General features: G+C 36.6%; 1 protein-coding gene across 1 annotated transcript in view; it reads right to left on the minus strand.

The window, feature by feature from the left end:
- Nucleotides 1-718: 718 nt before the first annotated feature.
- The window catches only part of VWCE (von Willebrand factor C and EGF domains), a 42985-nt gene continuing 23641 nt past the window's right edge, over nt 719-20062 (minus strand). Inside the window, exons 17-29 of the mRNA XM_072421534.1 lie at nt 19164-19260; nt 17846-17928; nt 16481-16571; nt 16330-16412; nt 15568-15658; nt 14713-14795; nt 12468-12543; nt 11595-12392; nt 9317-9399; nt 8805-8903; nt 7540-7663; nt 4619-4791; nt 719-3872 (exon numbers count right to left, since the gene is read on the minus strand). Coding sequence (XP_072277635.1) covers nt 4712-4791; nt 7540-7663; nt 8805-8903; nt 9317-9399; nt 11595-12392; nt 12468-12543; nt 14713-14795; nt 15568-15658; nt 16330-16412; nt 16481-16571; nt 17846-17928; nt 19164-19260 — 1788 coding nt within the window. The 3' untranslated portion in view covers nt 719-3872; nt 4619-4711. The remainder of the gene's footprint in view (nt 3873-4618; nt 4792-7539; nt 7664-8804; nt 8904-9316; nt 9400-11594; nt 12393-12467; nt 12544-14712; nt 14796-15567; nt 15659-16329; nt 16413-16480; nt 16572-17845; nt 17929-19163; nt 19261-20062) is intronic.

Genomic DNA, 20062 nt, shown 5'->3' on the forward strand with positions numbered 1-20062 from the left:
ATTTAGTAGCACTCAGCTCAACCCTGGCAATCAACTATTTCCAGTAATGCCAAGCAGCCAGATATAAAGCAGGATCTAAGTCAAGAGGTGATACGCACATGTTCAGTTCTGGTCTAGAATCCAGAAGCATTTGTTCTGTATAATAAAGATATATGAAAAAGTATGCCTAATGACCATACCTTATTTACTCTTTAAAGTAAATATTCACTTTGCTGAGTAAACCATATCTGATCCATTATAACATTTAACACAATTAAAGCAAATACAGTAGGTGCGTTGAGCAAGTGTCATCTTTGTTCTCTCTATCCTTGTTTGCAACCTCAGTGTAGACTTTATTAAGTGTAAGAGAATAGGAGATATATCCCACAGGAAACAAAATTAAATACTACTTATAGTAGTTACCAAGCCAATTAGATAAACTAAGTATGGAAGAAGAAAGAAGTGGGTTTTTTCTTCCCCTGAGTAAGCCCACTGAGGCGAAACGCGTTAGGAATAGGACCGTAATCTTGTGTTGAACATTTAAGATGAATCATAAGTAGCATGATCTTATCTGTTGTTTATTGTTTACAAATAAAGGATTTTAAGAGTTATATTATATAAACTTGCCGTAAAATGCCACTTCTTTCTTCTTCCATACTTAGACTTTATTAAGAATAGATGAAAACAGTTCAGCCCTTTTTTTATAAATTACTATAAACATGAAAAAAAAAAACATAGGCAGTTTGTGGCATGAATTTTAATAAGTGCTTCATGTAATATGTTTCCATTTATTTTACACTTGACGCTTCTTTTATCATTCACGAAAATAAAATATATGGGTAAAGTTATAAATGAAATATGCTGTTTCCTGATTGAACAGGTAAGTTTTTACCTATTATAGCAGCGGATACAAACTGTTACAAGTATCCTGAGCATTTAAAAACAATGCTAAAATAAATATATCTATTTATTTATCAAAGTAAGTAGAATAATAACACAGGTTAGGTAAATTTAAATATGAAATACCAATATGTGTTCTTTCTTTTTAAACATTTTAATGAAAAAAAATCTGTCATACAATAAATAGGAATAAACCAACAGGGGAAACCAATGAGTTTGTTTTGCTGGTTAGTATTTACAATCTCGGTTGTTCTACAAACTTGGGCGCTTGTATGAAAATGTTGGTTGGAACAGAACATATAAGTAGAGAGTTTTTACTCCAAAACAATATGATCTTTGTTGGTCTGGAGGTTCAAACTTTGCAAAGATGCGCTGTATGTATGCAACAAAAGTTATTTTAATGCAAATTGTTTAACCAGTTTTGGGCACTTTTTGTGCTGAATAGCTAATAAGTGGGTTGGAGACTTTGTTTTGTATTGCTCGGTGTTCTTTGCTGCTCCACTATAGATTAAAGGGAGCCATATGCTGGTCGATGGGTGTATGACCAATTAAATGATCAATAACTTCCTAATATTGATCATTACCCTGAAATACCCAGAGCTGGATTATTCATATGGCAATCCTGGGTAGGTGCCTAGAGTACGCAGATGTCCAGAGGGCCCAGCTACAGCTTTTACACTCTAGTTCAGTTGGTGAGTTCTATGTACCTCCCTGTCACTGCACAAATGAGGATGAACTTGTATGTAGTTGAAGTCTTATGGGGGGCATCCTTTTTATAGTCAAAGTAAATAAAGAAGCATTGTCTGTTTCCATTTCAATCCTCATCAGTGTACTTGAAAGAATGGGAGGTCAAATCTTTCACCTTGCCTACAGTCCCATTCTGGCATCTCTGTTGTGCACCAACTGCCAGCCTAATTTAATGCCACTCCATTCTCCCTTACAGATAAATTAATGTTAATCAGTGCAGAACACTCCCTAGCACATTGCAGCCAATGGGAGTGCTTTCTGTTGTTTATAATACCAACAGGCAGAGTCATGTTGTTACTGTGAACAATGGGAAGGACTCCCATTGGCTGCTGGTTGTTTAGAAATGTTTCCCCCTGGTTTACATTAGCTTGTTGGAGGGGGTGGGAAAGAGCAGTGCTTGATCAGACACTGATTAGGATTGATCTGGTGTGTAAGAGATTTAATGTTTTAATGATCCAGCATCCAGGGTATGTCTATAATAAGGCTACCATACGGGAGCTACACATACGTACAATACAGTTCTGCCATTTAAATCTTATTTCCCTGAGGTGCATTGCACAAGGCTACACAATCTTTATGGCAAACTATCCCTTAATATCTTATTTGATTCATCTATATACTGTATGTCTCCCAATGACTAATGTAAACGTTTGGAGCAGTGTTTCTCAAACCATGGTTCCTAGGGAATCCAGGCCATGAACTAGGGGTTCATTGAGCAATGAGCAGTTTGTGCCTCTCAGGTCAGTTTAATTGATACCAATGATCTATTTTGCTATCTGTAAGAGTGACCTTTTTCCCCATGGCCAGCAATGTAAGAGGCATTCTTGCTATGGACCACCACACTAATGTAATGTGAGTGTGTATATAGTAATTATACAGACCTGAGAGTTAGTTCAAGGGGTTACCCAATGTTAAAAAAGGGTGAGAAACACTGGTTTAGAGCATTTAGAGTGTATATATAAGCAAAACATTTTTGTAGATTTTAAACAGGAAAAAATAAACCAACGTGCAAGGGTTCTATAACATTACCAGCCTGTTGCTGCCAGATTTCCTACACGCTGGACTGCTTTGCTGCAATGCATTTGCTTACAGGCAGGCATCAGGCAAACTTTCAGCCCCTGCAAGTGCTACCACTAGTCCATGCACCTTTGTAACTGTGCGACAAGGATATGGTGGCTGGCAATGTTGGTCCGGTGGCATGGCTGGCTCATACTGGAGACAGAACTCAGCCTATGATTCATAATGTTACTGTGCAGCAGCCTCATACTGTTCTGGTTTGTAATTCTCCAGTAGCACATGAGAAGGTCACAGTATGTCAGAGAGATCAGAGACCTGCTGGTTGAGTTGGGATTAGGCACACAGCATCACAGCCTCCATCTCCGAGAAAGTTCTGCAGACGCCCACTGCTACCAAAGGTTATAAGCACTAACTACTATAAACTTATTTTGGCTAAACGTACTAGTATTACATAGTTTTCCCATTAAAGGAATACTCTCTTACATCATCTTGTTTCCGACAATAACACACCTGCATTAACACCTCCTAAATGAAATCCAAATAGAAAAGCAAGAAATCAGAGCAAGGTAGTAGACTTAGATCTCAGTAAGCTAGAAAAGAATCTAATATCATTCATAAGGAACTATCTAATACAACAGTCTTACCTTACAGTCTTATAAAATATATAACACAATCTTACATATACTTGCTGTTTGTAAATTAACCTGAGGATTCTGTTAGTGGTTAATCTGACAGTGTTGGGAATTTTCGCATTGTTTCGTATTTGTATCAAGCCTTAGCGGTTATTGGGTAGAGTACGTGTCCAGTCCAGCAGCCATATAACATATCATGTTGTACAGTACAGCTCTCCTGGCATGATATGTTATCAATAAATGGCAGTAACTTTGTTTTCCAAAAGAGACACCAGCCTTGGTTTTTGATGGTCCACTGGATTGGTATTTGCACTCACAGCAAAGGTCTGTAGTTGAATTTTCGGTTGTGAGTTTAGCTTCTCATCAAGCAGCATAGGAATAATTATACATATATCTCTTTATCCAGTATATCTCATAAATTTATCAAATATAAAACACAATATAGTCTTTTATCATTAAAGTAAACAGTCTTCCAGAGAGAAAGATAGCCTTAATATAGAATGCCTTTTAATGACTGAGCTTTGTAGAGAGGAAAGGATACTCTGTGTTGAACTGTGCCGTGATATTCTATCACCTTTCTGACTCTGTAGCGGATCGCTGTTAGAAGATAAAGAATATAATGAGCTTGAAAGTATGATATTTGCATGTCTGAAATAATACATATGAAGGTATTTTACATTTTAAAAGGATTTTTTTTAACATCCAATTCATTAAAGTAAGGCAGCTGGATCACCTTTCTAACCCCCCCAGCATGTGACCAGACATTAAAGGATCATCTGCCAGTATGTTCATTATGATACTTTCATTAGAATACTGACTCTTCCTTACCATACTTACCCCAGCTCCATTTAAATACTTCACAAGTTTATGTGAGGTCATGTATAAGAATTTAATAAAAACTTGTGTCAGCATGCTAATATTTAAATGGCTGGATTAACTGCTTAAACAAATGTTTTTGTACTGCTTTTTATACTGTTTATTTTAGTCTTATTCTGTTTAAGTTTCTTTGTACCACTCACAGTGCCAATAAAATACAAATAAGAAATACCAAGTTTTCATTTCCATTTTTCATAAATATAATTTGACATATTGACAAATTGAATTTTGATGAGAACAACTTTGCCTTGCCTTAGGAATCAAGGTCCCTTGTTACCAACCTAAAATCGTATTAGCTGGCAACCTTATTCATTGGCCTTTCCAATAAAGCAGTGAAAATTTCAATAACACAACCATTTGGATTTCACATTATCAAAGGTAGTGAAGGATGACAGCTGTGTACCTGCTCTCGGCTAACAACTATTACAAGTTTAAATGGCACTCTACGTTTGTGGAGTCTCTCTTACCATATGAGTGCTGAGGAAGCTTCGAGAAGCTGGATTCACAAGATGGTAACAGTTCTGGTATCTTCCCTCCCAGTGATCTGGAGCTTGATGTCCTTAAGGACTGGAATCTTCATCCCAAAAGTTTAATGTCCCATCAATTACTAGACGTACTAAGTTTGTCTGAGGTTTGTGTTCTAAAAACAAATATAGATTAAAAATGGTAATATGAGTCTTACATTAGTTGTTTGATATATTGGGCCCGATTTATTAAAGCTCTCCATGACTGAAGAGGATGTACTTTCATCAGTGAAGCTGGGTGATCTATTTTCCAGGTTTACTGGATCCAAAGCCTTGGAGAGCTATAATAAATCAGTCCCACTGTGTGTAATAGTTGCTGATATTCTAAGCATATTTGTATATAAACTAATCACATATTACACTATATGGGCAAAAAGTAGGTACCGTATTTTTCGCCGAATAAGACGCTCCTGTATATAAGACGCACCCAATTTTAAAGGAGGAAAATCTAGAAAAAAAAGATTCTGAAAGATTATTCCCCTTCTGATCACTCATATGCCATTCATACTGGTATTCCCCTTCTGATCACTCATGTGCCATTCAAATTCCCTTTCTGATCACTCTATGCCTTTCAAATTCCCTTTCTGATCACTCTGTGTCATTCAAAATTCCTTTCTGATCACTCTGTCATTCAAATTCCCCTTCTGATCACTCTGTGCTTTTTTTCCACTGTACGGCAGTTAGGACAGGGAATAGCAGGTGGCGCTGTGCCGGCTTCTTTCGCTCTGCTTAACAGACAGGAGAAGACACGTGCTGCTGCCAGAGAGAAGAGGTGACAGACGCTGCTGCAGCCAGAGACACACGCAGGATCGGGTATCGGGTGAGTATATTATTTTAATTATTTTATCACACCTTTGTTGTATAGGACGCACTAACTTTTCCCCCCCAGTTTTGGGGAAGAAAAAGTGCGTCTTATACGGCAAAAACTACGGTAGGTACTCCTTTGATTGAAGTGTTTCCAGTGACAGGTCCATACAGGAACACTTTAGGCAACTGTAAACTTCCAAGCTAAACTTCCAAGCCTGAGGCAACAGTTTAGGAAAGAGGTTCTCCATTTCTAGAATGACTGTAATCATGAACACGACCTTTAACTTGAAGCCAGATTCATAAAAAAAGGGGTTTGGTGTGAAGGAACTCTAATTTCCTGTCCAGATCCCTGACCTGAACCCTATGGAACATCTTTACGATGAATTGGGACTCCAACTGAGAGTTAGGTATCCTCTTATAATGGAAACACAGAACCTAGCAAACACTCTTGATTTCACAGGAACAATTCCAAAAGAAATACAATACCTTTTTATGAATAAAAATAAAAAACGAAGGTGCCAAACAAGCATGAAGTATGGCAAGTATATGTATTTTTTAAATGATTTGGAGGGATAGCTATCTTTTCAACTTGAGTTCCCTGTAAAATGGAGCTGAGTATTGCAGGTTTAGTTCTGCTTTAGGCGGATATTCAGAAACAAATTCAAAAATACAAGCTTAAAAGCACCAAAAATGGAACTTACTAGCACATAGAAGGCTTGTACACATTTTAGAATTTTTATGGATTTTACAGGTGCACATTGGTGGACCTTAAATAAATTATACCTAAATTGTCAGGTGGTGCCAGGTCTGTGCTGCCCATATTTGTTTTCATAGATTATTTATATTGGTAAAGACACAACAGGTCAACCACAAGGAAGCCTAGGCAGGAGCCCAAGGCATACTGGATATCCAGAGGACCGGGAGATACAATCTTCATGCTGGAAACCAGGGGATTGCATGAGTGGTTGGAGATGTCACTTCGCAAGGGATAATGCATTGGTATGCATTTAGTGTCTGATGAGGTCAGTACAGTACAGAGAGTGTATATAGGACAAATTTTCTCCACCTATTGTATTCTTCTCAATGGCAAACTAAGGAATGGAAGGGGGAAACTGCTAACATGCCTAGGTCCCCATTCCGATGGATATGTCCAGACACTGGCCAAATCTACCCAAAACCTGCCACTAACCTAGTGTTCTATTGGAGATCTAAGTGGGTTCTCCTACCTTACCCTGTTATATTTGTTTACTGAAAATCATCATGTTTGCTACCTGTACATTGTAAGGCTAATAGAAATCTTACATAGACAGCTTCTGGAAGCTTAGTTTCTATTGTCATATGCATTTAACCATACTGAAGCAGGAGAGCTGTCAAGACCACAACATTGTTTTTCTGGGAAATAAACCAATGCAGTTACATTCAGTGGAACAGAAAGATAAGGGATAATAAGGGATAAAAGAACTTCTGTAGTCAATGGAAGAGAATGAAGTCTGGTCTTACAGACCTGCTAGGGATTTCAGTGCGGCAAAGGCAGCATTTGCCAGCCCATAGAAGGAAGTTGGGGGATCTTTGGTTTTAGGGGGATGTGTACTATGTAATGCAGAGATATAAAAATAAATTAATCTGAATTGTATGCACACATTATAAAGATGTATATATAATTTTTAATAGCCTGTGGGTAAACAAATAGCCTGAAAAGTCCTCATTGTTGGTTATTCTTCCTTATTCCTATGTAGATTGAATGCTTTTTTTTATTTTGCTATAATTATTGGTTGACCTTTATCTATACATGAATGCTAAGTAAGAATCTTAAAAGCTATTGTAAGGGTATATCAGTAGTTTTACTTTAGCTTTTATTGAAAAGGATTATATGACCCTATTTAAAGAAGAAAAATACAATTGTTGTTTCAATCATAGCCTAGATTGGTTACCAGCCAAGTCTAGATACCTGAAGACAAATGTGGAATTACCCAATGTGTACTCCTGCAATTACATAGTAATAAACCTTTTATCACATAATAAGACATGAATTACTGAGTTACAAAGCACATGTATACCTGACTCTGAACTCTGAGAAGTTCCCTCTGTGGTGCAGCCAGGATTAGAGAAACAAGTACGGCATTGTAGAAAGATATTCTGACATTTACAGAATGTCTGGCTCTTATTCTGTTCTGAATAATTCTGAAAAATAAATATGTATTGTTTTAAATTTGGACTCATTCAGCACAGTTGTATATGACAATACACTTCTTTCAATAAAACACCAATCTGCTGCTGTTGCTGCTTAGTGAAAATTTCCTTTGAACTACAAAGTGCTCAGATTTCTTTTCTTTAAAAATTCTATGCTACATGGGAGCATAAATCATTTTGCTAGTGCAAGATTTATCAGTATGGTTAAAGACAAACTCCATCAGATGCATCAGTGAAAATCCCAATAAGCCATAAATATCTCAATCCACCACTCAACCTACATTACACATTTTACTTAATTCACTTGTAACTAGTGCCATTAAAACTTTCACAGTAACTGACACCATGCTGCCTAATAATATGTTGAGACAAACATATGTCCTAATTGTATTTAATAAAATAATGTACCTGTTCCGACTTACATACAAATTCAACTTAAGAACAAACCTACAGTCCCTCGTTAGTAATTGGAGAATACCTGTATTGTGTTTTAAATGTGGCTGTCTATCTTAGTTAGTCCACCAGGTGGTGCTGATAACAAAAGGTATTTACAATGAATTAGGAATAATGTTCAATTGTGAATTGAATCCCATGTTACAATATTTCTATATCCTTATTATAGGTAAGGGATATGCAAGGAAATGACTCATGTCAAGTCAAGTAATGTAAGGAAGCATTTCATTTTTCTTAATTTTTTTACCTGCTGGTTGGTGCCAAAGTTTCTATAAAGTCCAACTCTATGTATATGTTGATTTTAAAAATATAATAATCCTGGCCCTTGCTGCAATACTCACCTCCTCTCTGCATGGTCCCTGGCAGACTCACCACTGTGAGGTCCAGTGATAATTCTTCAAGTCATTCAATCAATTTAACAAGATTCTTAAAATCTGTACATTATTTAATAAAATGAAGGGGGAGAGTTCTTAAAGAAAAAAGGAACTGGTAACATGGAACTGACTTTCTTGTTATCAATAACTCTTTAAGAGAAAAGTGTATTCTGCATCCGAACTCTTTAGGTTGTACCCTAATAGTAGTTTTCTGCATTACATTTTACTTAATTCAACCATTCATATTACCCTTGCTGAGTTGTTAATAATAATATTAATAATAATTCCATAGAATTAGAGATTACCTGATTGGTAGAGCAGGGGTCTTTAAAGAAGTGGTAACAGTCCTGACAGCACAGTCCTATGGGGAAATAGGCTGCAGCTCTGCAGTAGATCTCTGATCTCTGCAAACAAATATAAATATCAGTATGCATATTTTATTATTTTACATTAGACCATTTAAAAATTAATTTAAATTGTAACAAAAATGTTTTGCCTAAAAAAGAGATTAAGGGCAAATCTATGCTTTGACCAAGCACAGTAAAGGGTTCACTTCTACCCCCAAAGCATAATGGTTTTAGGTAATTTAATAATTTTGCTTTTATGTTTTATTAAGCTTTTTGGTAGTTGACATCTTTTAGATTTGTAGCATTTTATAAATGTTTTAGAGGGTGGATCTATGACTTTAAATAAAACATAGATATTTTGCAGCAGTTATTACTAGGAAGAACTAAAAATCAACAGAAAAATAAAAAAAAAATTGTATAAATTATGCTAAATTGGTGGGATCTGAACCCCTTTGTTAGATAAGTTTTACCAAACATTCACACTGCAGGCAGTAGTCCACATCGGCAACATAAATGGAGCCATTGGTATAGCTGAGACCATTTAAGGAGCAATCTAAAAAAAAAGAAATGTTACCAAATTTCTTACTATATCATTATCCAGTGAAATGCAATATAAAAAATGCATCAATATTTTTAAACTTTAGCATATTATATTATTATTTCCTATACCACCCCGCTCCTTATATTTTCCTAATGGCAATCACAAAACAATCTGGGAATTACAGCAGATAATCCCACTAAAGAACAAATTTGCTGTGAATGATTCGAGCACATTTTGGGAATTCCCAGTTGTCAATATTGATCCTGCAGTGCCATCTAGTGGTTGTACATAGTACTAGCACTTGTGCACAAATGTTGGCACATGTAAGATTCTACATTTAGTAGTGAAGAAAATGTATTTTGCAGATGAATGGCAGGACATAGTAAATATTTGACACTGACAATTTTCATTGTCATGATGTTTCTTATTATTTCTCCTAGGTGATATGATTAGCAAATATAAATATGCATTAACAAAATGTACTTTTTGTAAAAAAAAAAAAAAAGAAAAAAGTAGGAAAAGGTAGTATGAGAGTCCCTGTACTTCTAAAGGTGAACAAAGTAAAGTGCCAGGGTTCTGAAGTTGTCTGCATCGACAGTACAGGGACTCTCATACTACCTTTTCAGAAACGCCATATGTGAAAATTACCTCTAGGAACACCCAATATGTAATTGTAAACTCCTCCTACACATATTCCAGTACAGCTTTCATTAGGAAACCTTTTCCTTTGCTACTTATCTCCTAATTTAGAACTTTTGGTTTTGCTACCTATATTCCTAGAAGATACTAATATATCAATAGGAGTAATCCAAACTACCTACTACTCTATGCTGCTATGGAATATTATACTCCCAACTACATCATTTACAATCATTCAGATTGACAACTATCCCTACTCCCATCTATGATTAATGACCCATCACCAATATAAAGTCTCTATGAATTCCCTGAAGAAGCCAAACGGCGAAACGCGTCAGAAAAAAGCACACAATCTTTCTGTAATATCACTTAATTCATGGACCATCAATTGTATATCATTTGAACCTACTCATGTATGATTTAACATCCAGCTCAGTTAGGCTTTGTGTAGCTCAGAATGATTCTTTGTACTAACAAGTAATTAATTTTATGTTTGTACCACAAAAAGCTGTCCTTTTTCCCTTTTTTTTTTGTATATATTATTCACTGACTTGGTAACTAATTAATTATCTAAATAAGCTTCCCTTGGGGTCTTGATCTATCTATCTACACTTACAGGATTTTTAATGCACTCAACGCATTATATTCGGCATTAACCATCATTTCGATAATTAAACCATAATTTATTTAAACATTAAAGATTCATGAAACATGCAAAACAATTTGAGAGCTCCCAAAAGTTGGAGCAGAGACATGAATGAGGATTGTTAATTACATGAAAATTCTCATGATGAAGACTAAATTAGACAGACAATAGATGAAGAGAGACAAATATACATTAGCCTTTCCCTTAATAAGTGCATGACTTCTGTGGAGTGTAAAACGTCATTGCAACAACTGATTAGTCCAGATAGGTTGTTAATTGAAGGACATATATCAATACATTTTGATGTTTCAATTTGTACTGTGGAAACAAAACCAGTGTAACGTGTTGAAACTAACTGGAACAAATGAAATAAAATTAGGATACCAGGTGAATGTCTTTTTTTTCATGTATTCACTCACTGTGATCTATACTGTCACTTTCACTATGGTGTTTTTCAAATTGTATTACACGTTTCATGTATTATTAATGTTTGTATAAATGATGGTTTTATTAAGAGAAATGATGGTTAATATAAAATATTGAGTGCCTTAAAGGTCCTATAATTTCTCCCATCCAATTATGTGTTACTTCCCCCATCTCCTAGATCGTAAGCTCTTCAGGGCAGGGTCTTCTCCTCCTGTGTCGCTGTCTGTATTTGTCTGTCACTTGCAACCCCTATTTAATGTAGCGCGCTGTGTAATATTTTTCTGTATAAAAATCCTAATAATTATTATTATTATTATTATTAATATTATTAATAGTCTATGGTTTTATTGATACAATATGGATGTGGCACTATATTACTATAGTTTTTTCAACATTAAAATATTGATATTGAAACTTGCCACCTTGCCCATAATAAATAAGCCAGATTTGTTTTCGGTATTGTTTAAAAAACAGAATTTTGTCAGATGAATCGTACCTGTTGGGTGTTGCAATTCATAATTTGCCTCCTTAGCATCCTCCATTTTTTTTAATGGATTTTTTTCAGCATCTACTAACTGGTAAACATCAGAATGCCTTGTTGAAGAAACATTCATCTCTGGAGCTTTGGATGTATTTACAGTTGCATAACTGTCATTCATTGAAGGTGATAACGTTCCATGATCTGGTGAAGTGATGAGAACTTTAGCAGAAGTACTGGTGACTACTTTGGCTTGGGGAGAAGGTAAAGAGATATATTCCAGGGGATGGTCAGATGTAGAAGTTGTTGCTGGATATGGAGATGAATCAGTTTCAGTAGCAGATGATGGAGTCTGGATATCAGGAGTTGAGTTAGAAGAAAAACTCTGATGTGACCAGCTTGAGGTAGGAAGGTTTGTATCATTAGAAGTATCTGAAGAAGAAACTGATGGACCAGAAGGTGATACAGAAACTTTAGGAGAAGTTGGAGATACATGCACATATACTTTGGAGTTCTTTTCAGGGGACACCGGATGTATATGTAAGTATGGCACAGTATTTGAATTTATTTTATATTGTACAGCAGACATTGATTTTGAGTGAGATGTGATATCAGTGGTTGCAGAACTAGAGACAGGAGAAGATGAGACAGTGGAAACTAAATTCTTTCTCGTAACCAGCTTTTGTGATAATGATAGACGGCCAAATACTGGAGAGTTTGTGGCACTTTGTATATTCAGTGGAACATTGACCTCCTGTAGTCCATCATCCTGCTGTGGATATTGTAGTTGCCTAGTGTTAAAGGCTTCTGAGACTTCTGTAAAATACATAAATGCAATACATGGTGAGGTCTAGACTTTTTGTGATGTCTTGTTTAGTATGGTGGACATACCATTCAGACAGTCCTGAGTCTTCTGCTCACAAGGAGTACAGGGACCTTCCTTCTGTTCACACTGCACATTCCCAGCCTATGGGAAGAAGAATTGAACATCTGAAGTTAGGTTTTGTGGGATAAAAAGCAATGAACATTGTGTTCAGCATTGTATTGTATTACAACCTACTGATTGTTTGAGTCAAATGGATTGCACTGCTTTGTAATTTCCATAGATTACCATTCCATTTTTAATGTGGTGACTTAAAGTTCTTGTTGCCATACTATTTTTTTCAGCAAAAGTCTTTCGTAAGATATGTGCTTTTCTTGTATTTGATTAGACATATTATTTACCTGTAAAAACTTCCCCTAATATGGACTTTCATAGAGTGTTTTAGGGTGCCATTATCTAAGCTGTGGTTTTAGATGCCCAGTGGACACTAAAGGCAAAACTAAAGTGAAAATAAAACAAATCACACCTTTAATCCCACAGATCCTTCGTTGGCGCTGGACCTTTCCTCGATCCTGCGCAGTCCTAGAATTCCTTTTTGTCCCAGCATGGGAGTAGGGATGAGTGAGCGAGTTTTTCAAATTCGACCTTGCGGCAAATTCGGCCGTTCTCGCTTGCTGAATTTTAAGTGAGAACGACCCGTGTAAATTTACAGATCAAGGTCGAATTTAAAAAAAAAAAATAATTTTAAGTGTGCGATCCGCGGCACTGGAGGTTAGTTACCTTCTAGTGCAGCGGATCACACAGCTTCTTGAGGCAGACGCATTCATTGAGAATATCCCCGGCACTAGGGGTAATTAACCTCTAGTTCCCCAGGGATCGCAAACAGGAGGAATCCCCTGCAAATCCTCCTGTTAAATTTTTCTAGATATTCCGATGGTTTCGCGAAATCGGTTCGCCGAAATTTTGCAAAACCATCTGAAGTTCTAGGTACATTTTGCAAGAATGCCAAAGGCATTCTCGCTCATCCCTACGCAGGAGTTTGGGTGATGAGAGAGCCAAAAAGAGAGCCAATCTCACTGCGCATGTGTGAGATCAGTATCTCCTTCCCCTTAGTGGAAAAAAAATCCCCTTCTGCACATGCCGGATATCAGGCACCCAGAGAATACCGAGATGTAAGTATCCCGGGAGGCTTTGCACTCCCATTTAGTCTTGATCACGTCAGCAATCAAGACTGGAAAGGACGGCGCAGCACCCTTTCCTTTTTTTAAAAAAAAAAAAAGAAGAGGTGTTGCACTTAAAAATAATAATACAATTTTTGCTTTACATATAAGGGTTGTCTACCCTTTTATATAAAGTGAAAATGTTGAGTTTAGGTCCGCTTTAAGTGACATTATATAGCACAGTTTCTCAATCAGGGCTCCTCCTGAAGTTGCTAGGGGTTCCTTGAGCCATAAGCAATTTGGACTTCCCAGGTTGGTATTACTAACATCCATGGCTGCTGTATGGAGTTGTATGGGTGGAGGAGCCAGGCATATGTACACAGCAGTAAACACTTCAGAATAGGAGAGAACTATGATATGCAGGGATCGATAGGGCTGTCCTAGGAAATTGATACTTCCTGGCGCAGTCATATTTTCAAAAAAGTTCAAAGGCAGAGTCCAAAAAAATTGATTTTGAAAAAAAAAACACTACAATAAACATTTAAAGTTCTTGTATTTTCTGTTGTTATCTGGAATTTTTTGGTTGGTTGGTTCTTTAAAGCAGGACTGAATTTACAGATAAACATACAGAATGGAGGAAGATACCTTGAAATAATCAGCATATAAAATCCAGTATGCCCTATCTATATTATAAATTGTACTCACTTAAAGAAATGTGCACTAGCATTCTGTTTTAGTCTGCCAAGCTTTTGAGAAATTGAATGAATTCCAAATCTCAGTGCTTGCAAAGACTGTTGAAGTCTTTAGGAAATTGCTGACACTGTGCCTAAGGGTTTGGAATGTGGATGTGATTTGCAGTGCTTGAACCTAAGTATTATTCCTACTTTAAACACATAATGATATCTGTAAATACTTCTAATGCTTCCTTGTGTATTCTCTGGATCCTCCACCAATCCATAAATACCCTAGAAAATGCATTTGATAACATAAATTTAACTGTAGCTTAATAGCTTGATGGTCATATAAATCCAGTTAAAACTGCAATGGTTCAACAATATTAGTTCACTGCCTGGAATTTTCCATACATAGTTAAAAAAACTGGCAGCTGATGTCACTTCTATCTATGTGGAGAAACCAAATGGAAACTACTTACATAACAATGGCACACAACACAAGGGTCTGTCTTCAAGATATATGACCCTCCATTCTCCAACACCTGTCCTTCAAAGGCACATTCTGGTATTGTGCGATGTAAAACAATCATGTTAATTATTAAATTATTTAATAATTATATATTATTGAATCATATGATAACAGAAGATAATATGATATCTATGGTGGTTCTCATTTATCCAGGTCATGGTATAGCTAGTAATAGTTAGGCACATTCATCTGCACTAGAAAGTTGATTTCACTGTGAAAATCCTATTTTCATTATTTGGGAAATTTTTGCAGTAGCTCTATTGGAGCTCTATTTAGAACTAGAGATGTAATGGTAAATCATCTTGGATAAGTTAAACATCCTTTGAAATATTAGAACGAGTCAAGATGAATTTGGCTAACTATTTCTCGCTGTGGATGATATCTTAAACAACAGTATAAAATCTTCAATGATGGACGCACGGTGGCTCAGTGGTTGGCACTTTGGCCTTTTCAGCGCTAGGTCCCAGGTTTGAGGACACTATCCTCATGGAGTTTGTAAGTTCTCCCCCTTTTTCCGTTGGTTTCCGCTTTTCTTGCCACATTTCAAAAAGGTCAGGTTCTTTGGCTTCCCCTCAAGACTGTATTAAAGTGATATGACTATGATAGGGGCAAAGGATTGTAGACCCCTTTACCCCTTTAAGGTACAGTTAGGTTAGTGACATGACAATGTTGGTGCTATATAAATACTAGTTATTAATAATAATAATATTAATAATGCATAACTAACTCCACATATAAAACATAAAAGCTTAGAAGTTAAGAACTGCAGAATAGGAATGCAAAAATTGATAATTAGAAAAACTACCTTCACAGGTGGCACAACATTCTCCAGGAAATACATATGGATGAGAACAAGTAGAAGAGCAGGAGATGGCTTCACATTGCACTTCTCCATCCTGGTAACATACATGACACATGATAAGTTATTATAAAAACAGACTGCACACTACAATGCATGAAATGGTATAATGAATCATTATCATTCAATGTAATATTTGTGTAATAGAAAGGGCTTAGAGATGACTTTTTATATTTCAAATTTCTGTATTGTAGAGCAGTGGTCTCCAATCCTTTCGGACCTACAGTCCACTAAACTTATGGACTCCAGACCACGCATGAGCAGGAGCCATGTGTCACTCAAAGGGGAAGAAACTTCCCCCAATGTGACATCATGATGCCAGAAGTTGCCAACTCTCCCATCTCAGGTCTGAGCCTGTTCAGAGACACAACCCGTCCACTGCACTGAGCCTGCAATTTGTACAGGGGACATGGTCCGCGGCTCTGGCCGGTGTGCCCCCCCATGCAGGGTCCGCAGACCACAGGTTGGGGACTGCTGGTCTCTGTGCTCTCGGGACCCAGCTGTCAGATGGCCCAGGGGTTGGGGACCCCTGTTGTAGAGTATCAAACAGCACCCAAGAGAAACATTGGCTGTGAAAATCTCATTTCCTTGCCTGTATGAAATGCCATTGAAAGGGGGATCATAAAGCGTGCATGCAACCATTAAGCATGGGATTGGATTGGTCAAGATCCATTATTTGCTTTTCCTTTCATAATTTGTATTGCTTACCTGGCAGGTACACTGAGTGCAGGGCTCACTTTCTGGTGAAAATGTCTGATGGTTTAATACTTTCCTCCCTTCGTATGTGCAGTCTATGGTGACACAAACATTAGTATATGAAGAAGGTAACAACCAAGAAAAATATCTGGCAAGTTCATACCTCGGCACACAGGACAACACTCTCCCTCATCATGGAAGGGGTAGGTGCAATTGGGTGCACATTCAATAGGAGAACAGGCTACTGTGCCCATCTGAAAAGAATAACAATTAAGAAAATACATCGAGTATAAGTATAAGGTCTGATCTTCTCATCAGATTTCAACTGCTCTGCATTCCACAAAAGTCTTCCAAGAAAGAAAATAACATAATTCTCACCTAAGGCTCTGTGCACTAAAGATAAGTAAGGCAGGTATAATTTTATTTTATTTTATTTTTTTGGGTGGAAATTAAACCGTAGGTGGAAAGTCAAAGAAGGGGCTTTTTGACATATCAATATTGTAATATTTGATATTTTTGTAAACAATAGAAACTGTATTTATATGCCAGAAAAGCCCCTCTTTGTCTTTCCTCTTACGGTTTCATTTCCATTTCCATCACTCTGGGCTGGCATTAGATTCTACCCTCATTGACACTATGGATAGGGGAGAATCCCTCAACCCTACCTAGTAACTCTTCTTTTTGGGTTACCAATGGACCTTCAATTTAAGTGGAAGGTCTGTTTTAGAGAATCAAATCTAGAGACAGCAAAAAAACTGTGTTTTCAAGAGGCCATCTATGGCACCCTTCATATTTATTTTAGTACAGGTCTTCTTAATATGACTGCATTCTACTTTCTACAGGTAGATTCATTTTGGCACACAGATTCTGTCCCTGGTTTTCAGTTACCTGGCACATTGACACATTCAAGATAGTCATCAGAGCTATTCATTCAAGTAGCTATCAAAGCCATTTTTTTTCATTTATTGCCATGATAATAAGTGTTCCTAATAGGGCCAAGGTTCATATACGGTTTACACTATGAAGTTATGTTGAGATTAGGAGTGCACAAGAGACTGCTATAGTTTCTGGTGTCATAAATTCACTGGGATAAATTTCTGCCAACACAGTAAAATGTTTTTATATCTATATTTTCTAAAATGTCAAGAAGAGCAAAGACCAAAATAACAAAACTTTTTTTTAGAATCCAAGTCTAACTAACCATATGTTAGACTGTAAAACAGTGACTACATAAGGCTAAAAAAGAACTAGTAGACCCTACTCTTATTCTATTATTGCTGAATGCTATTAGATAGTTACATGAGCAATTAAATGTTTTTACCTGTGTGAAATGTAATTACTAGATAGGCATCATCTCATTAGCGATACATTGATTACAGAATGCAGAAAATTAGGTTACTGGCAACAAGGTACTCCTTGAATTTAATAGCTGATATTGTTTTTATATAGCATGAGCCTAAGTGGGCCCTGAAGACTGGGTTTGGGAGATGCCGCAGCTAACATGGGACAGACCCCAAACACTCCTTACCAGACAAATGCAGGTGAGACATGGATCAGAAGTGGATGGAAAGCTCTCATTATTCTTGTATGTTCTTCTCCCATATGAGCAACCTTTAAGATTTTAGACATCAATTATAACATATTTTAAGAATTTTACAAATTTTCAGCTTTCAGCTAATAACATTCATTACATCAACAGTCATTATCTTGTTTTAAATTTATTCTGGAGGCTCTGGGCTGTTCAAGTATTGTCAGGAAGGCTGACTGTGAACATGGAGGAGGGGGGACACACCCACTTTTTGGAAGTTCCAAGTTCACTGCGATCATGTGACTGCAAACAAAAATGTAAATGTATGGAAAGTGCAGGGAAGACATTTAAAGTTTAATTGAGATTTTTCTAATAATTATTTTTTTAATGTAAACTTGGATTCTGACAATTTGTTGCAAATTTGGAAAAAAGGGGGGGGGGGGGGAGACAGCCCTTTAGGAAATATAGTTTTGCCCCACCTCACTCACGTGCATATGTGTTTTTGGGATGGAGCCCGAAAACAGAGAGGATGTAGTAACTGGGGTAAGAGTGCATGTTGGCATTGTTGCAGTACAAGTAGGTACTGTAGATGGTGGGTTAGGAAGGAATATAGACATTACACACTCTATATTTTACTGTACATATATTGAACACTAACCACTACAATTATGACACTCTCCTAAGACAAATTCTAGTACTTGGTAAAATGTTTTCTTTGATCATATAGACACTATTGAAGCAATGTTATACATGAATTATGGATTGAAATACTTACTGTATCTCTGTACTCTTTCTAAATGTCTTTTTATCTTGAATATATGTAGATAACCATGATAATTAATACCCCTGATGAAGCCAAATTGGCGAAACGCATCGGGTTAAGACACCACACGGTTTAACACAAAAACATGACAAGCAACCAATAATGCTGGTACTAACCCAGCTACTGTACTTCTACCATTCTCTATGACAGCATACTTTGTCTAGTACTCTGGAATTACAAACACCCTGATGAAGAAATCAGGGGCGTATTATATTTGTTGTATATTTATAGCATGTATGATCTATTGAACCTTGTTCTGTACTTTTTATCTAGTATAAAAATTATTTGCCTTAAAAAACACCTAATCTATGGTTTCTTTAACCTACACTCCACTTCCTCTGTAATTTGTTATGTGACATAAACAAACTGCAACCACCAACAGTTTGTTCTACAAGATCTTTTATAAAATGTGGTCTAAAATTTGCATTTGAGGTGGCAGGCTATGAAATATATATTTGTCACTTTACCCCGAATGGCACATTTCAAGCTCATTACCTGCTGAGCAGTCAGGACAGCACTGTCCGGGCACAATGATAGGATGGGGACAGGTCTCCACACAGTCTGTTTTCTTGCACACAATGGTACTGTCTGCCTAAATTAAACCATAATAGATTGTTAAAAAGTAATGTGAGTTGTTTTAACACATACAGTAATCAGTAAATATTAGATATGGGACTACTGTAGAATAGAGATTATAATATAGAAGGAAAGGCATTTACTGACATCATAGCATTGGTAATATGTGGGAATTAGGAAATGCAAGCTTAGCTAAACTCTAACTCAATGCAGTGCAAAAAGAATTAAAACTGCAGCATTCCTCCAATACTTTCTCTACTTTGAGGCCACACAATTTTCTTTCCTAAGGGTTCCACATGTGACTTCTGCTCCAACAAACCTTTTTTTTTGCTGGTGCCAAAGCAATTAAGTCAGTGTTACTATAGCTGACATAACATTGTATCAGCAGCCACAATATCAGTATGGGGCATGACCAGTGGTAGAAGTGCCTGGGAACATTCCAGCATTAAAGAGAAGAATTGGGCTGAAATTGGTAAGTTTTAGTGTGTGTTAGCCCCAACAAAATCAGCACAAACTTGAGTTGTTGTTGGAGATTTAAACTTACCTCCTTTCAACCTAAAACATTTTTAGTAGTAAGTGGGAGGAAATATATCTGATGAAATCCATTTTACAGTAAAAATGTGGAGGTTGCTAATCATTTCCTTTGCTATTTGGAAAATTCTGGCTTGGCATACAGAATATTTTGTAATGTGTATTCCTGACCATAATAAAGAAAGAAACAACGGTATATACAAATCAACTTTGCATTTCCTGTATGCCTTAATTTTAAGATTCTTGCAAAGGCTTGTTAATTACTTTTTCTCTTTAAATTAAAGATT

Source organism: Pyxicephalus adspersus, chromosome 9, assembly GCF_032062135.1.
Source record: "Pyxicephalus adspersus chromosome 9, UCB_Pads_2.0, whole genome shotgun sequence".
NCBI lineage: Eukaryota > Metazoa > Chordata > Amphibia > Anura > Pyxicephalidae > Pyxicephalus > Pyxicephalus adspersus.